The sequence below is a fragment of the Ctenopharyngodon idella genome, chromosome 7, assembly GCF_019924925.1.
Source record: "Ctenopharyngodon idella isolate HZGC_01 chromosome 7, HZGC01, whole genome shotgun sequence".
NCBI classification, from domain to species: Eukaryota; Metazoa; Chordata; class Actinopteri; order Cypriniformes; family Xenocyprididae; genus Ctenopharyngodon; species Ctenopharyngodon idella.
Genome location: NC_067226.1, coordinates 11,871,585 through 11,891,573, shown reverse-complemented (window position 1 = coordinate 11,891,573; position 19,989 = coordinate 11,871,585). Strand labels below are relative to the sequence as shown.

The 19,989-nt window shown below is 38.2% G+C and overlaps 1 protein-coding gene across 1 annotated transcript in view; it reads left to right on the top strand.

The window, feature by feature from the left end:
• Nucleotides 1-474: 474 nt before the first annotated feature.
• The window catches only part of slc7a10a (solute carrier family 7 member 10a), a 26,923-nt gene continuing 7,408 nt past the window's right edge, over nucleotides 475-19,989 (top strand). Inside the window, exons 1-5 of the mRNA XM_051899647.1 lie at nucleotides 475-717; nucleotides 4,211-4,415; nucleotides 4,720-4,871; nucleotides 15,009-15,134; nucleotides 17,133-17,286. Coding sequence (XP_051755607.1) covers nucleotides 570-717; nucleotides 4,211-4,415; nucleotides 4,720-4,871; nucleotides 15,009-15,134; nucleotides 17,133-17,286 — 785 coding nt within the window. The 5' untranslated portion in view covers nucleotides 475-569. The remainder of the gene's footprint in view (nucleotides 718-4,210; nucleotides 4,416-4,719; nucleotides 4,872-15,008; nucleotides 15,135-17,132; nucleotides 17,287-19,989) is intronic.

Sequence of the window (19,989 nt, the reverse complement as noted above, 5' to 3'; positions counted from 1 at the left end):
CTTGATCTTCACAATAATAATAATATCTTTAGGCCTATGTTTATTTTTTGCTTAATATATACAGTAACAGAAAAGTCCAAGACTTAAATTCCATATAGTCATATATCAGTGTGTGAAAGAACATGACACAGGTATGAGCATGAATACATTAACGCATACATTCAAAAGCATTATGGTAGTTGACATGAAGTTTCAAGCAGTTTCAGCAGTGTCTTGTGGAGTGATATGCTATAATGTAAAATATTATTTTATTCTATTTTCATAACTATAGTACATGTAGCAATTATTAATACTGAGAGAGTAAATGGAATAGGCTATTTGTCACACTGCAGGAACATTTAAAATGTATTAAGACAAAAATGTTATAGAAATGTTATGCGTCAAGTACCCAATTGCAACCCCGTGGCGCAGGTAAACGGGCGCGTGCCAACGCACAAGACAACCTGTTGATCTTTCTGGAGGCAGGCAGCAAGAGTTCTGCGCATGCGTGAGAGCCCTGCGTCCTGCATCAACCAGCTATATGAGACCGGGCGCGGATACAGATGCCGTTTTCTTGAACAGCCGCACAAATGGATGGAACCGAAACGAACCGAAGAAACTGCGCGAAAACGGAGCAACAGAAGATGTTAGACTCCGGAGGAAACCAAAGTGGATCTAAGGACAGAGTGACTCTTAAAAAAGAAATTGGTCTCTTGAGCGCGTGCGCCATAATTATAGGTGAGATGTTTCCTCATATTAATGTCAACGCGTGCTCTCTAACCAGCTTGAACTTTCTCACTCCACATGTTTCTTTGTCTGTCATTTTCTCACTGCCTGCTTCTCTTTTCTCTATTCATCTTGATATTTAGTCCTCATTCTTTCATATCCTTTCTCTTCAACGATACGTGTTATCTGAAATTCTCTTCGCTGTAAATGTCGAGTATTAAAAAGCTACTTCTCAAAACTCTTGTCCAAACTTATATCGTCATGCAGTACGTGTTTGTGTCTAGTGTCTTAGTTTGTTAGGACAACAGTCCACGTGAAGACAAACGGCAATTTGTGGTTTCCGTAGAGAAGAGCGACTCGTGCCATGCCGCTACTTACAGTAGTCTCCATCAGACTCTGTTCATCAGAGCGCAGATTGCATCATTGAGGAAGAGAATCAGGCTGAAACTCAACTCCGCGCTTACGTGGCTGCACCCCACTATACTGTGTCCTTCACGTGCGCTGAACAAACCGACCATATAAGAGTCTGTTATTGCTATATGCAGTGCAGTGTAATATATAGAATTAAAGTAGGTAGACTTTAGAAAGTGTAGACGTTTTTATGTAAGCAAGATCATTTTGCTCCCTTTAATGCTCTTTTAAAGCTCCAGTGTAATGCATGTCCTGTATCTAGAATTAAATGCATTACACGATTTAAATGTTCATTTAATAAACCATGGAGTAAGATTAAACAAATTCTGAACAGGAAAATACATCAAAATTAAAATGCATGTATTCCTTTGTATAGCACCCTCAAATTTAAGCATCCTTTAAACAGACTTTAAAAAGCTTTTTTTTTTTTTTTTTTTTAAATCTTCGTTTTTTCATTTGAGTGCATCCATCCATCCAATGAATAATCCTCAGTGTGTTGTGCGTATATATATATAATTTTTACAGCGGTTTAACAAGACATGTAAACTATTCATTTATTCATTTGAGTAATGGACCCCAGTCATATTTGGAACCATCCTCAAGGACCCCAGAATAAAATTGGCTCATTGGTATCATTAATGTCTTCGTGACGACCAAATGCAATCAAGTATAATTTACTACTATGTTAGTTGACTTGTCCTATTTAGTCATATCTTCAGTTATATTATACATATATTATCTTCTTCTTTTATGGGAACATGTCAAATGTCAAAATATACAAAAAAATCATATTCAGATATTTTATAAGGACCCCCTGGCATTATGTCAAGGACCACTAGGGGTCCATGGACCCCTGGTTGAGAAACACTGATCTAATGGAAGCCTTTAATAAGATTGAACCTATGTGCATTTTGTTATTGTAATTTGTAATGTGAGTCAAGTCAGTGATATTTGGCTATTCTCCATGATAATGTCAGTTTCAGTATAGGCACATACTTAAGACTTGGGTACAAAAAAAGCTAATGTACGTTTCCACCATTACGCAATTCATTAAACATTTGGATATATAAGTCCTTTTAAGATACAAATGTTTATTTCTCAACTACAAATATATATGGCCTATAGATTACATATATATTGGTAGTTGAGAAATAAATATTTGTTTCTGAAAATGACCTGCTTGTATTAGTGAATTAGCAAGAGATACTGTAATACTGAACACAGAAAGAACTCTGTATCTGTCTGCCTGCAGTAAACCTGACAGATTATTTTGTTAGAAGTGAAATATTGTCCTTATTTTAGTCTCACATGTGCAAAAGTTCAACTGTAACTATGTGGAGATTTTTTCAGGTTTAGCCTATATATAACTGCTATGACTAGTCTCTCTTCTCTTTGAGGTTTTTATAAATATTTTTTTTTTTAACAAGAAACAATAATAGGGGGTTATACGTTTACGGTATAATTAATGTTAACTGTACAATATGGCCTTGATCTTTACCCCAAAATGTATTGCTGTGTAAGATGAAGTGAATGTGGTTCTGAGTTTAGAGCTTGGTGTCCCAGTGGAACATCAGCATACAGGTGCAGCTGTAGATTTCAGTTATGATTATGGTTTAGTGGCTTTATGGGTAGTAAGGCTGAGAAAATTTGTTCACAGCCATTCACCTTTTTAAATGTTGGACATTATTCTGACAAGCACTTTTAAAAAGAGTATAGGATTGCATATTACTCAAAGGATTTCCTAGAGGTAAAATAACTGCTGAATTTTAACTGGTGACTTATTTTACCTCCTGGCCATGGGAAAGTTTTCCTCTGCTAGAATGTCCTCCTGATATTACTCAAGGTCAGTGACAAATTTTATCAGTTACTTTACACTTTTCGTCTGTTTTATCAGTTACTTTACACAACTCTTCACCCATACAGTACTCAGTTTATTTCCTTCTTTTTAATACTTCTTTAAATAATATGGGCAAAATGTAACCTCATTCACCGCTTAATTTGACCACTTGTCAATGGTTGATGTAACCAATGGCCGATTTCATGATGAAATACACTACAATTTAATGACAGCAAATTACATGAAACACTTTTTATTTACACAAATTTTAAAACAGAAATGGTTTCATATCCATTGACAGGATTGTCAGTAAATTTTGGAAATAACACAAGGTAGAGTTAATACTTCTGTTAATCAGCCAAGTGGACATTGTTTTGTTATGTTGTGAGTTGTATGACCAGTCAAAGTCAAGTGTGGTGTAGTGTGACCCTGTGAACTTCATTCATGAATCTCATTTGACTGAGTGTTTTTGAGATGCGCTGGGTCTCATCAACTTCAATGCCTTATCCTCTGTACAGGTCTGAGGCGCTGGGAGCAAACATTCACATCCACTCACAATACTATCAAATTCTATTTTATGTGAACACTCGCATACAATGAGAGGACCCAAAGGTTACATAATGCTTTGGCCCATAACTGTGGCTGAGCCTTGTATAATTGAAAGTCTTTTGTTTAAGTTTCCTGAGGCATAATCATTCAGGCACTGCACATGGGTGGTTTGACTAAAATACTATAATATGCAATGAAGCACAACATTTACCTTTTACTGAATACTGGACTCTCATCTCGATTTCGCAACTGATGTTGACTCTAATGTTGTTGATCTTATTTATCGTGTTCGTTTGCCTGGAATGCACTGCAGAGTTTTGACAGCTGCGAGGACACATCTTTGCACTGGGAAAAAAGATTTTCACTCATACAATCATTTTGTTAAAACTGTGGTGTATTTCAAGTAAGCAAGTGATATGAAAGCATGATATAGCATAATTAAATTCTCACATCATCAAATATTTTTGCTTCACTTATTCCCAATGCACCCACGCACAATTAAAGTACAATTAAACTATTTCAAATGCTCTAATCTGTGGAACTGTGCAAAAATCAGCTTTTGCATGTCTATATTTATTTCTAATACAGAATATCAAGCAAGCGTTGTAAGGTGAAGACCTCATAATTCAGTCCAAAAAGTTTATTTTACATTATATGAAGAGTATATGAAGACTAAACAACCTATTGCTGTTTCTTGTGTTTTCTCAGGCAACATCATTGGCTCAGGGATCTTTATCTCTCCAAAGGGTGTTCTAGATCATGCAGGCAGTGTGGGGTTTTCACTCATTGTGTGGGTTCTCGGAGGAGGTATCTGTGCCCTGGGATCTCTTTGCTATGCTGAGCTGGGCGTCACCATCCCCAAATCAGGTGGAGACTACTCATATGTGACAGAGATCTTCGGGGGCCTGGTGGGGTAGGTCTGTTGTTAGTCTCGGCATTCATATAATACAAACAGAAGACCATGGCTCTAACAATGCCAAGGTCATACGTTTGATTCCCTGGAAGTGCATGAACAGATCCAATATTAGTTGCTTTGGATGAAAGTGTTTACCAAATGTATAAACGTCAATATGGACGTCTCAAGGGAACTTCTCCTCAGGGAGATTCAACATGTGTTTACTTGCTTGCTCAGTTATAACACTAACACTGCTCAGAATTCTGTGTTTGTTTTATATTGGTGATGATAAAGATGGTCATTTGTTTATGTGTTTTCACAGATTCTTGTTGCTGTGGAGTGCAGTGTTGATCATGTACCCAACTACTCTGGCTGTGATTGCGCTCACCTTCTCCAACTATGTACTACAGCCTGCCTTCCCAAACTGCCTGCCTCCATACATCGCCACCCGGGTCCTCTCAACTGCCTGCGTCTGTGAGTACAGCACACACCATTAGTAATGATGTTTTATATGACATTCTTAAGGCCTGTACACACCGGGACAAATATTGCACGATTATTATGTTTAACGCCTTGTGACTAAACAAAGGGCGCCAATGTGAGTGTGCACACTGACGCGAAAAACGGCAGACGTAAAAGCGTAATTTTTAAAAAAAACGCTTCGGGTTCGTTTTTTTGGTTTGACGCGCTGCGTTAAAAACTGGCCGACCAATGAGATTGCTGCATTTGTTCACATGCCTGGAGCTGCTGAAGTTACAGTAAAACACGACTTGGAGGCGCTCAAGCACAAAACGGTCTTGCCGAGCACACATTGATACCAAGACGACGAAGAGGAAGTGGTAAGTAGACGAGGAAGACCCCTACAAACTATGGGTGCTCTGCCAGTTCTTGGCCACACCAATACTAGATGTGTATTATATGCCATTTTATTTCTGTATTTTTATTGTTTGTTTTTTTTCTTTTACATTCAAGAAATATAGTTGAGAATGTCATTTCATAAATATGTTTATTTGCACTACTGTTCACTTGCACTACTGTCATTGTGACTTATTTGCACTACAGTTTCTGACTACTATCTCCTCATGTCATTTATATGCCATATACAGTGGGTACGGAAAGTATTCAGACCCCCTTAAATTTTTCACTCTTTGTTATATTGCAGCCCTTTGCTAAAATCATTTAAGTTCATTTCTTTTCCTCATTAATGTACACACAGCACCCCATATTGACAGAAAGACACAGAATTGTTGACATTTTTGCAGATTTATTAAAAAAGAAAAACTGAAATATCACATGGTCCTAAGTATTCAGACCCTTTGCTGTGACACTCATATATTTAACTCAGGTGCTGTCCATTTCTTCTGATCATCCTTGAGATGGTTCTACACCTTCATTTGAGTCCAGCTGTGTTTGATTATACTGATTGGACTTGATTAGGAAAGCCACACACCTGTATATATAAGACCTTACAGCTCACAGTGCATGTCAGAGCAAATGAGAATCATGAGGTCAAAGGAACTGCCTGAAGAGCTCAGAGACAGAATTGTGGCAAGGCACAGATCTGGCCAAGGTTACAAAAAAATTTCTGCTGCACTTAAGGTTCCTAAGAGCACAGTGGCCTCCATAATCCTTAAATGGAAGACGTTTGGGACGACCAGAACCCTTCCTAGAGCTGGCCGTCTGGCCAAACTGAGCAATCGGGGGAGAAGAGCCTTGGTGAGAGAGGTAAAGAAGAACCCAAAGATCACTGTGGCTGAGCTCCAGAGGTGCAGTCGGGAGATGGGAGAAAGTTGTAGAAAGTCAACCATCACTGCAGCCCTCCACCAGTCGGGGCTTTATGGCAGAGTGGCCCGACGGAAGCCTCTCCTCAGTGCAAGACACATGAAAGCCCGCATGGAGTTTGCCAAGATGGTGAGAAATAAGATTCTCTGGTCTGATGAGACCAAGATAGAACTTTTTGGCCTTAATTCTAAGCGGTATGTGTGGAGAAAACCAGGCACTGCTCATCACCTGTCCAATACAGTCCCAACAGTGAAGCATGGTGGTGGCAGCATCATGCTGTGGGGGTGTTTTTCAGCTGCAGGGACAGGACGACTGGTTGCAATCGAAGAAAAGATGAATACGGCCAAGTACAGTGATATCCTGGACGAAAACCTTCTCCAGAGTGCTCAGGACCTCAGACTGGGCCGAAGGTTTACCTTCCAACAAGACAATGACCCTAAGCACACAGCTAAAATAACGAAGGAGTGGCTTCACAACAACTCCGTGACTGTTCTTGAATGGCCCAGCCAGAGCCCTGACTTAAACCCAATTGAGCATCTCTGGAGAGACCTAAAAATGGCTGTCTACCAACGTTTACCATCCAACCTGACAGAACTGGAGAGGATCTGCAAGGAGGAATGGCAGAGGATCCCCAAATCCAGGTGTGAAAAACTTGTTGCATCTTTCCCAAAAAGACTCATGGCTGTATTAGATCAAAAGGGTGCTTCTACTAAATACTGAGCAAAGGGTCTGAATACTTAGGACCATGTGATATTTCAGTTTTTCTTTTTTAATAAATCTGCAAAAATGTCAACAATTCTGTGTTTTTCTGTCAATATGGGGTGCTGTGTGTACATTAATGAGGAAAAAAAATGAACTTAAATGATTTTAGCAAATGGCTGCAATATAACAAAGAGTGAAAAATTTAAGGGGGTCTGAATACTTTCCGTACCCACTGTATACCATTTTATACCTGTATTTTTATCTTCTTTAATTTTATATCATAAATATGTTTATTTGCACTACCGTTCAGCACAAGCGCCATATACTGTCAGGGAGTGAATTTGCATGTTCGCATCGCTAGTGAAAATCGCTTGGGTATGAACAAGAAAAACATCTCGAAAAATGCTGGCGATAAGCGCGCGCGATATTCGTCCCGGTGTGTACGAGGCTTTAGGTCAGCTCTGATTTAATAATGCTGTCATGTGACAGCCTACCTTTAACGTGATGATACACGGGGCAACTTTTCGAAATTTGTTGCCCATTCTCAATGGGAAAGTGCCCAAGCATTATCGCTTGCCTACATTACCCGGCAACATTGCACAAAAAGTTGCCCTGTGTATCATCACCTTTTAATTTCGCCAAGCTGATTGCTCACTTAAACCCACCTGCCCACAGTCATATTTTCAGGCCATTTCAAGTTTGATTTTGACGTGGCATAAAGCGGTGATATCTAAGTGACTGAGTTGTTTACTTACTTTTTAATTAGTCTTCCCATTAAATGCTACAATTTTGTTAATTCAGAGTGCACACGAAAACAAGAGGCAGGATTTATCGCACAAACCAATTATATCCAATCACAGCACAATGGAGGCATTGCCTCCTCTCACATGACTTTCTCCCATTCATTCTCAATTACCTTCCACCAAACCCAGCGCACATTTTAGGGGGTCTGTTAAAACTCAGTGTGCTCAGGGGAGGCAAGAGAGACGCGGAGAGCAAGAGAGACTCCCACTGTACCTTTACCTGTTGGTGTCACTGTTGGACAATGTTACTTTAGATAAATGAGCGATTTATACACTTTTTAAAGTGACATTTTGTAATATTTCTGTTGTTTTATTTTTGTAATATAGATTATTTTCTCATTTAGTTTTTTGAGGAGGCACCATCTCCCTTGCCTCCTCAGAGGAAATGGCTATTGCATACAGAGTTAATTCTGACAGATTCATTCATGATTACTCTAGAGCCGTTGTTTTGTCCTTCATTCTGCCTTTCTCTTTTTCTCAATTGCCTTCTCTCCTTTGTGTGTCTATACCACTTTACAGTGCTTTAATCTTGATCCTGGTTCTTAACCCTGATGGGTGCATGGCAGGATATTTTTGGAGCTGGTGGAGATGAACCAGTCAAATGTGTGTCTATGCGTGTGTGTGTGTGTGTGTATGTGTGTTTGTTTTAGAAGAGCCCCGTGACTCAGCTGGTTTGGACCTGTCAGATCTGGACAGGGGCTCTCAGGAAGGAGTACTAGGGGTGTGTCAATGTGAGGGCAGTGGTCCTAATGACAGTGCTGGCTGAGTTGAGCCATCCATCCCTATTTTTGGCAGCAGAATCCAGAATCTGTTCGGAAGAACAGCCAACTAAAGCTTTGAGTCAGACATACTCCAGAGAGCAGGGTGACAAGGGCCAAAGGCTTATTTAAGGAAGACACCTCATGTATGTGCCCTATCAAAGGATGCTAGACCTGCATCCCAAATCACTGTGCTCTCATCTGATTAGGCTAATATTCAAGGAACGTATTTGTTTGGGTCCAGATCACAGGGTGGGGTTGGTATCAATGTCATGCTATAAGGGCACCTGACCCTCACTCTGCGTGGCGTCAGACTCCGTAATGGTGCCAGGCTTTGAGCCGGCTGAACATGTGGGCGTGTCTCTGTATTGTGTATTGTTTGGGGATCTTGTCGTTGTCCTGGCTACCCCAATGTTCTTTGATGGACACGAGCATGGAGGCGGGACTTTGTGAATGGCGCTAAAACAGTGAATTATGATTTTTTTTTAATAAGCCATTTGGAGTGTGTGAGTCATGCTCAGGAAGGGCACAGTTGTAATGTGTTCCCTCCCGTCATCTGTCATTAACCTTTAGACCAAGCAAATACCCTGATATACAGTGCTCAGCGTAAATGAGTACACTCCCTCTGAAAAGTAACATTTTAAACAATATCTCAATGAACACAAAAATAAATTCCAAAATGTTGACAAGACTAAGTTTTATATAACATCTGTTTAACTTATAACATGAGAACAAAATTTTCAGTTTTACTCAAATTAGGATGATGCAAAAATGAGTACACCCCACTGAAAGTCTCTAGAGCAAAGCTAAATTTTAGACTACAAATGTCTAATTTAACAAGAATTCAACCACAGGTGAATCTAATTATTCATTACACAGGTGTCCAGCAGACAGTTGACTATAAAAGGGTGTTAAAACCCCTTCCCATTTCATGCTGTCAGCAATGGCACCACATGGAAGAGAAATGTTACAAGACCTGAGAAAGAAAATAATTCCTTTACACCAGAAAGGTGAAGGCTACAAGAAGATCAGCAAAGCTTTACTTATCAGTCAGAATACTGTAGCAAAAGTGGTACAAAAATTTAAAAAAGATGGAACTGCAACCATCTCACAGACGTTCAGGTCGTCCACAGAAGTTAACACCTCGACAGGAGCGTCTTCTGATGAGAAGGGTTGAAGAAAATTAGCATGCAAGTTCACTGCAGTTATCTAAAGAAGTAGAAAGCCAAACTGGGGTGACTATTTCCCGTGACACAATACGGCGTACACTGCAGAGGAATGACATGCATGGGTGCCGTCCACGAAAGAAGCCTTTCCTAAAGCCCAGGCACAAAAAAGCCCGCCTAGAATTTGCCAGGGCCCATGCTGACAAAGATGAAGACTACTGGGACTCTGTACTCTGGAGTGATGAGACCAAGATAAATGTTTTTGGAACTGATGGCTTCAAAACTATATGGCGTCGCAAAGGTGAGGAATACAAAGAAAAATGCATGATGCCTACAGTGAAACATGGTGGTGTCAGTGTCCTTATGTGGGGCTGCATGAGTGCTGCTGGTGTCGGGGAGCTGCATTTCATTGATGGCATTATGAATTCACAGATGTACTGCTCTATACTGAAAGAGAAGATGCTACCATCACTCCGTGCCCTTGGTCGTCGTGCACTTTTCCAACATGACAATGATCCTAAACACACATCTAAGGTGACTGTTGGATTTCTGAAGAAGAACAGGGTGAAAGTGATTCAGTGGCTCCTGATCTGAACCCAATCGAACACCTATGGGAAATTCTGAAGAGACAAGTTGAGCATCACTCTCCATCCAGCATCCAGTCTCTAAAAGAGGTCATTCTTGAAGAATGGGAAAAGATAGATGTTGCAAAATGTCGCCAACTTGTTCATTCCATGCCTAGAAGACTTGGTGCTGTCATTAAAAATTATGGAGGCCATACAAAGTACTAGATGTAGTAGTTTTTGTTGTGGGGTGTAATAATTTTGTATTATTATATATATTATATATATATATATATTATTATTATACTAAAGTTGTATTATTAACCTTACTTTCATGTTATAAGTTAAACATATGTTATATTAAACTTGGTCTTGTCAACATTTTGGAAATTGTTTTTGTGTTCATTGAGATATTGTTTAAAATGTTACTTTTCAAAGGGGGTGTACTCATTTACGCTGAGCACTGTAAGCTATGACATTCAAAGACCTCAGGAGAACACCTGTGGTCTTCACACACTTTCACATGTCTTTTTTCACCCCCATTATACACCCACACAGTTCCCACACAAATGCCCACAAAACATGTCCTTTGCACTGTAAAAATGCATTGGATGCACATTTTACCTGCTTGTCACGTGTTCATGAACTGCCGCTGAGTCAGTCAGTAGTGTGGATTAAAGCAGGGTTGGACAAAACTGGCACCCTTTTAGTCTGTGAAATGGAATTTGAATTGGCCACGCCCACAGGAAGTTTGTTGTGAGTAAAATGACAGGAAGAGGAATTTACTTGAAATTTAACTGTAAGACAAAAGTTGTGACAAAACAACAACATTAATTTTTGAATAGATTCTTAAAAAGATTAGACTTCTCAAAACTATGTTTAGAGAAATAAGCAATTAACACAGCCATTGAAACAGATTTTAATTTTGATAGACAGCACCACAAAATGTTACACCATCTGTAATAAGAACTTACTATAAATATTAAAATATAAAATTAAAGGATTAGTTCACTTTAAAATGAAAATTACCCCATGATTTACTCACCCTCAAGCCATCCTAGGTGTATATGACTTCTTTCAGACAAACACAATCGGAGTTATATTAATAATCACCCTGATGCTCCCAAGCTTTATAATGGCAGTGCATGGAAACCACCTGTTTGAAACTCAAAAAAGTGCATCCATCATAAACGTACTCCACACGGCTCCGAGGGGTTAATAAAGGCCTCCTGAAGCGATGCAGTGGTCCTAACGTCAGTTACGCTTTTTTCGTAAGTTGAATACGAAAGGCGGTCTGGCGGAAGCTAGTTATTTTACTTTAAAACGTGTTAAATATGGATATTTTTCTTACACAAATGCATCGCTTCGCTTTAACTCTAATTTCATTCAAATTCAGGAACACGTTTTGAAAAAGCATAACCCAGAGCTTGTAGTGTCTGAAAAGGTTTTGGGGCCTTTTCAAGCTGTCTGTACCTGTGTTGATGCAGCAGTGGATATTTTTAGTGGTAAACTGATGCATGTATGAACCCCTGTTTATGTGTGAGTGAATGTTCTTAGTTGCACGGTGTGGGAATTTGTCTATATTGCGGCATGTGTTACATTTGCCCTCCCCTTTTGAATGTTCTGAATGAATGTCACAAGCTCTGTCTGCTGCAGTCAGATTACAAACAGAGATACACACACACGCACACATTCTGCTGGATTGGACACACAAACTTTTGCTGAGAGTGTTCTTAATTTGCATAATGCAATACAGCATAAAATAACAACTTGATCTCTAATTTGAATTTGAATTTGAAAAGATGTGTGTCAGGTTGCTTTTTTACAACAGTGTGTAACAGGTAATTTACCAGTGCATTGTAATTGATTATGAGTGTGTTGGAAGCTTCTCTCTTGTGTAAAAGTAAAGGCCATGCCCTCCAGAGACTGAAAGAGATCTGTTCATGTGACTCAACTCTTGTTTCTCAGATTTATGTCTTCTGATGAATGTCATGTGACAGTCATTTATAAATACATAAATCCTGCCAAATAAAGTAAAGAGACAATACCAATCAAAATACATTCAAAAAGATTAAATGAAACAAATGAACAAGTTATGCAGTGACAAAAATATTCAGATGTATTTTAAATTCTTCAAAGTAACCAACTTTTTGCCTATATTACAATTCAGCACAGTCTCTCAACCTGGTATCCACATGGGTTGCTTTTTCAAACAGTCTTGAAGAAGTTTTATTTATCAAACTTATTTATTAATGCCTTTCTTTAAATAAAACATTTCAAAAAGCCCGCCATCTATAATACTGAGTAAATGTGAAAAATATAGTACTCCTTTTAGGCTTTGGCCACAGTGAGTTGTAGGCTAGTGTTTTGCACATTTTTGTGTATTTAGTGCATCTTTTGTTGGCTTTATCGGTCAATTAGCTGCAGAGGGATGTCCCTCTCAGGGGTTTGGAGTGAGTGGTTGTATTTTGGCAGATTTAAAGGCTGTTAGCACTTCATTAGAATTCTCCTCTCATTAGCTTTGTGTTCATTTAACTTCATTTGGCCACTCATAGTCACTCCTGCACTGTGATACAAAACAGAAGGAGCTGGAGTCAGATCCGTTAAAGCCAAACAAGAGCCAACCAAAACCATGGCAAACACTGTAACTGTTCTGAGCCTATATTATAAAATACTTAAATGCACACATGTGACCACAACACTTTCTGTATTAATGTGCATTAATATTAATCATTTTAGTTCACTCAAAAATGAACATTTTCATCATGTACTCCCCCTCCTGTCGTTCTAAGCCTGTGTGACTTTCTTCTGTGAAAGATAAAACATGATATTTTGGAAAAAGTGTTTGTATATACAGTCAAACCAAAAATTATTCAGACATTTTTTATATTTTTAATATATTTTTACTAGTGGGTGAGGACACTATAGTTAATTTATGTAAGTGAGGATAGCAAAATAAAGTAAACTGTGACATTTTATACCTAAAAATTCTTCATACAGTGGACTACCAGTAAAATCTATAAAAATTTGGGACCAAAAATAATTCAGACACTTTGACCTGACCGTGTTTTGCTTAAGTGTTATCTGACATAATTAAGATCATTTTTTTTCTGACACGGTTTACCTCTGAGATCTTGTCATATTTTATTACCATTTTTTTTAAACTATAGTGAATAAACTGTATTAATGAATGAAATGTTCAAAGTGTCTGAATAAATTTTGGTTTGACTGTATATGTTCCACAGAAAAAAGAAAGTCATACCATCACAAGTAAATGATGACAACATTTTCATTTTTTTGAGTGAACTATCTCTTATATAAGTTTCTATGTTGCCTAGTAAATGTTTTTTTTTTTTTAAATTCTGATTATTGCAGTGCAGATTATTGCATTATTGCAGTGGCTCTCAAGGCGCTGTCAGGGTATGGAGGTTCACAGGTGGTGTGTATTGAGCTCAGGATTACACGAGTGGATGAAGTTGAGCAGGTTAGCTGTTAGTTTGCAGGCTGTGAGCTGCTCTTGTCGACTGCTTACTCTGGCCAAAAATTCAGCTGGCGTCTGGACCGTTTTGTTGTGGGGCATCGGAAGCTGTTTGTCTAGGGGGGTCTGACAGATGCCCTGCATGTGTTTGCGTGTGTGGGCGGGTAATTCCGGCCATTGATGGATGAGTGGGGGTAACCCGTCTCCCCTTTGCCCAGTGTCTCCCTCGGCATGCCTGGGTATACCGTGCCATCAAGCCCTGGAGACGGACCTCTGTGTACCGGATCTACACCGGAGCTGTTACACAATGCGGCTAAACACAGAAGCCACTAACCTCAACACAGATGTACAGACAAGCAGTGGCCTATAATGCCCGTACTTCCGTTTGTGAATGTATAGTTTTACTTTTTTGATCTGTCAGCTTTAGGCTGTTGTATTGATGCCCCTTGATAAACTACTCTTTTTTTGGTTGTTTGTTTCTAAAGAAGTCCCAATTGTGATGCATAAAGATAGACACCAAATACATCTATAAGGTAGATGAGGTAACCGTCTCACTGTTTTTCCTCTGCACTAACCCACACTGCCTTCAGTTAGAGAAATGCCTGTCAACCTTTCTGACTCCAAGGCCCTGTATTTGAGTGCCCTACACCAAGTTTCTGTAAATTAAATTCCATAAGTATTAATGAATTTACTTGACTTTTACAATCATTCGTGGTTTACTGGATAAGAACGATTTTTAAAAATATTTTTACTTACAATCATATATGCATCATATCATACATCATAAATGCAGGTATCCCAAGTCTGTTGAAACCCTGCTTATTTAAAGAAAAATAAAGTTGCTGAGGGGGTGAATTAAAATAAGAAATAACTTAGTTTTTAGTTGTTTTAGCAGATTTTAATTCTTATTTTGTCTTTTGAAAATGTTGTCTTTTTAAAAAGTTTGCTGAGTGGGCCCCGGCCCCTTGTTTGAGAACCAATTAGCCATGAATGGGTTAGTGTTTTGCCTGCAGCAGTAAAATAAGTTACATCTGATCTTTATTTCCCCTCTTTAAGCTAATAAAAATGGGCCATGTGACCAGTTAGTGCTGCTCTGCCAACAAAACCACACTGCTTCCATTACTGAATCACAACCTGATTTGTCCCCATGACACTTAGTTTTTCTTGTGAAACAGGTCTTTGATAAGACATCCGAAGTGTGCGGCAGTAATTATTTATAAATGATAATACATTTTTTCTTTTCCTTTTATGGATATTGCTAATGTTTTTCATAATATTTAAGGTAAATTATTTTTAAAACTGTTAGTGAGTTTGGAATATGGGAACGAATAACTGTGGGCTCACTGTGTTTGTTTACAGTGTTCCTGACTTGGGTGAACTGCTCCAGTGTGCGCTGGGGGACACGGATCCAGGATGTTTTCACTGTGGGGAAGCTGCTGGCCCTTGTTCTCATCATTGTAGTGGGAATCGTCCAGATTGCCAAAGGTGTGTGTATATGTGACTGTCAGTACACTTTACACGCATGTTCTTGCCAGCTGTCATCTTTTTAATGAAACATGCTATTCTCTCTCAAAAAAAGGGGTTTTTGTGCTGTTAAAATCGATGCAGTACGAAGTACCGAATGTCTATAAATGTCTTCTTAATGTCTATAAATGTACAGTAATTAATTATTAAACATTAAGGGTATCAAAATTCTATACTCTATTGATTTTTCCCTCATTTTCAGTTGTTAGGCCAAACTGTAGTACAGATAAGCAATCTAACACGTACGTTCCTGAAAAGTAACAGTACTTTGCTAGTGTGTAAACCACTGAAGCAGAGAATGAAGTTTAGAAGAGATTAAAAGAGAGAAATTAAGAGTAGGCAAATGAGAGAAAAGAAAAGAGTGTGATAACTCACATCTGTGACTAATTCCCACAATTAAATGCCATGAATCAAGCACTCCCATGTGCTGCTAGCCTAAACAGTCCTATTATCTAATGAATAAAAAGCAAAAGATTCACCTTGAGTGGGCGCAAGGCACTGAAATAATCCAAAAAACACGAGAAGAAAAAAAATAATGGGCTGTTTTGAAAAAAGAGAGGAAACCTTCTAAAACCATATATTCTAAAGCCTTTCATTAGATGACTAATTCTCTCAAAAATGAAAATTCTTTCATTATTTACTCCTGTTGCTTTTCTTTAACTCAATAGTGTATATTTTCAATAGTGACATCTAGTGGTATCTCTTGTATTATGAGTTTCTTACAAGATACTTTCTTGTTCAAAGTGATTTACAATACATTTACTTCTGGGATTAGCCCACTTAAAGAAACCTGGGGTTAAGTGACTTGGTCAATGGCACAATCATGAGATGGTTCATAAATCACCCCTACTAAAACTTGAACCAGTGACCTTTAAGGCTGGAATACACTACATGACTTATAAAATCTGAACAGATTTTAATCACTAGGCATCATACACTTTCTGACTTTGTAATGGTTAGGTTGTTCCGAACACAATAAACTCAGAAACGTGCCTCTTTGCTAAGAGATGCATGACACATGAAAACAGTGTGTACTAAAATCATCTCAAAATATCACTTTGATATCCTCCAACTGGATGCACATCATACACTATGTGTATATGCATTTTCTGTGAAATCTGTCAACTCTGACTGCCCAAAATCTGCAGACAGATTGTAAACAGTTTTTGTAAACAGATAGCATCAACTCCAGACTGCAAATCAGGGCAAAGGTCATTTAGTATATAGATAACTCACCATCACAACTCTATTTAGCATTCATTTAATATCTTCAATCACAGTCACTGGAATGAAAATAAGAATGAATCAGAGAATGTTAGGATATTAGGATGTTTGTTTGTTTTTTTGTTTTGTTTTTTTGAGCAGTACAGCATATACAGTAGCTCCATTTAATTTGGGCAGTTCATAACAAACTAAGCAAAGACTGTAGCATATGATTGTGGCACTAATGTAAAATTTAAGCCTCCATTGCAGAAGTGTTTTAACAAAGTGAACGTTCTGTGCAGACTTTTTTATATATATTTTTATTTACCGTGCTTGTCTGGAGGCATTCCCTGAACTGACAAGAGAAAAAATTGAGTAAATGAGAGAACTAAGCAGTGCAGTTTCACACTTGATTGACTTGATTGATTCCTATCTAGTGGAATAACAAAATCAAACTGATGACATTAGAGTGTCAGGATGAATGTGAACAGATTGATCCTAAGAGCATGTGAAAAATACAGTGTTTTATGCTAAAAAATAAACAAAGAGCTCAGGATCTGATGTTTGGTGAGTATTCCTGTAGCTGAAACAGTAGAGCATAGCTATAGCAACACTGAGGTCATGGGTTTGAATCTCAGAAAATACATGAACTGATCAAACTTGTACTATAAATGCAATGCAAGTCCCTTTGGGGAAAAAGTGTCTGCCAAATGCAAATCATGTATGAATTAAGCAGATATTTATTTCTCTCTCTAGGACACTATGATGCATTGGAGCCTCAGAGAGCTTTTGAGTTCATAAAGGATCCATCAGTGGGGCAGATTGCTCTGGCCTTCCTGCAGGCCTCATTTGCATACAGTGGATGGAACTTCTTGAACTACGTCACTGAAGAGGTGGTTGAGCCTCGCAAGTAAGTCTATATTAGTCTTTAATGTGTCAAAATCAGGGTCGGGCCATCCTACAGGTGATCGGTTGAAGTCAGAGGTGAAAAGAGTACTAAAAAATTGTACTTAAGTAAAAGTATTGCTACTTAAGAAATAATTTACATGAGTACAAGTAGAAGTACAGAAAAATAATATGACTCAAGTAAGAGTAATTAAGTAGTTTGCTGAAAAACTACATTACTAAGTACTTCAGTATTATTTTTCTATTTTTACACAAAATGAGGAAATGTGATCATTATGGAGCACTAAACACTCTCATGTAATGTCTGTTTCATTCATACTGGAAGCCGGAGGGCACCCTCACACAGAAAGTCCACAAGTGAGAACCATAAATCTTACGACGTTCCAGGGCTGCGTTTAACTCCACTTTTAGACATACACTCGCCCTTCCCCTTGGGGGAATCCCCACCGCTAAGTGCGTTCAACTTTGTCAAGTGGACGAGGCAAGTTTGTTTGGACAGACCCTCGATCCCTCGACTTTGACCGAGGGAGTGAGTCTACTCAACATGTACACTTCAGGCAGATACATAGACCACAATGCAACATGATTGTGACGTCACAGCAGGTCTCGCTTAAAGGGATAGTTCACCAAAAAATGAAAATTCTATCATCATTTACTCAACCTCAAGCTGTTCCAAACCTGTATTGTATATTTTATTTCCATACTATGGAAGTCAATGGGGCCCATCAACTGTTTGGTTACCCATATTCTTCAAAATATCTTTTGTGTTCAGCAGAAGAAAGAAATTCATACAGGCTTGGAACAGCATGAGGGTGAGTAAATGATGACAGAATTTTCATTTCTGGGTGAATTATCCCTTTAATTTACCCCCACCCCACATAACTCTAGTGTATAATATTGGAGTTTTTGTGGCATTTAACTGCATTTAATACTTGTAGCTACCTTAAGCTGACTGACTTTTTAAACAAAGGTATAGTTTATTGTATTGTTATCATTTTCATTTGTGTGTTTTTTAATATTTTATATTTAATTCATATTTGTTTATATTAATTTTTTAACAGCCCAAGCATACATACAGGCCTATAGAATGCAGCTTAAAACAAATTAATTATATTAATTATAAATCAGCTTCATAGCGGATTCCAAGTGATCAAGGGCTTAGGGCGTTCATTTCAAGGGTTCCGTAAGTAGTGGGCACTCATGTAACGTAAGCAATGATGTACATCTGACTGAAGGAGACAGAGGGAAGGGCATAAAAAAATTTACTTAAATGCATCCCAGGAAATCCCTTATATGGACAAATGCATTGGATCTTGGTAAGGCTTAATAACATGCAGAAAGAGACGTTTTGACTGATGAAACGTGAAGAAAACACATGATTGCGATGATGCTTATCTGTGTTCTTCAAGCCATCTTAGGTATTTTCATAAGAATGATGTGTATTTATAATACAACGCTAATCGACAGCCTGTATCACAGTATAGAATCAAACACAACTGTTTTTATACTGTATAATTTTTTGGAGCAAAACATGGTATTAATTACATAAATTGTCATGTTTGATGCTATGCAAAGCAAACATACAGTACCAGCTATCCCTGTTGCCAGGAGCGATTGTTTTATAACTAATTTTGAAAAGCAAGTCCACTTAAGATGATTTGAATGTCTTTTTTAAAAAAAGGGCAAAGGCAAAGAAGGATAAGTGAGAGGTTTGATCAAAGAAATAAGGGATTAAAACAGTGTGAATAGAAAGGTGTCAGTAAAAAAATAAAGTGGGGTACAGTTTAACATGTTAAATAAAATGCTCTTTTTTGTTCTACTCAAAATGTGCTGGTGTCCACTGTTGCTATAGTAACGAATTACACTTTAACATCTGTTTGAGAGATAAACAATGTGCTCTTATTCCATTGTTGTTAATGTTGAGGTTATTTCAGCTTTGTACGAAGTTTGTTTCATACATTTAGTTTAACTGCATTGTTAAAGAGGGCAAGCTTTACCATTCAACTGAACTGTGTGCATGCATTTTAGACACTTATATTGTTCTTGCTCCATCCATGCAACTGCATCCTTCTTTGAGCCAAGTTTTCTATTTACATCAACTGCTCAATGCTCTGGTCATATCAGTGGTATGACCCATTTAAGGAGCTGCCAAAATTACGATTTAAAATCAGAATATGAGCATAGCTTGCTTACATTCACTAAAATAATGAAACATTAGTGATTTGAATACCCTGCCCCCAGCTGAACTGGAAGTTTTGACTGGTTTTGCACCCGAGTCAGACCTGTCAGTTATTGCCTGAAGCCACAGTGACGGTAAGCCTAAGTAATCCTATGTAAAAGATAAGCTTTCAATAACCAAATGACAAATAACTGACAAATGATTTCAGTCACCAAGTGACAATAAATGCAGCAACAGTATAAATAGAAGCAGCAAACTGTAAAACAAACAAGTATCCACAGTCTGCATAATTTATTCTTGTTATGTAGCATTGAGTACTGTATTATCCACAGATTCCACACCTTCCTCACAAGTGCTGAAGTTGTCGGACATGCACAAAACAGGTCACAGAAAGGATTACTTCGCAGCTATTTGAGATGCTTCCTGTTTCAAGCATGTCTTGATGGCAAAAACAGCACTTCTGTTGCCAAAGGCTTATCACATTTTTCTTAAGAATAATCAGGGCAACAAATTAAAAGACTGTCAACA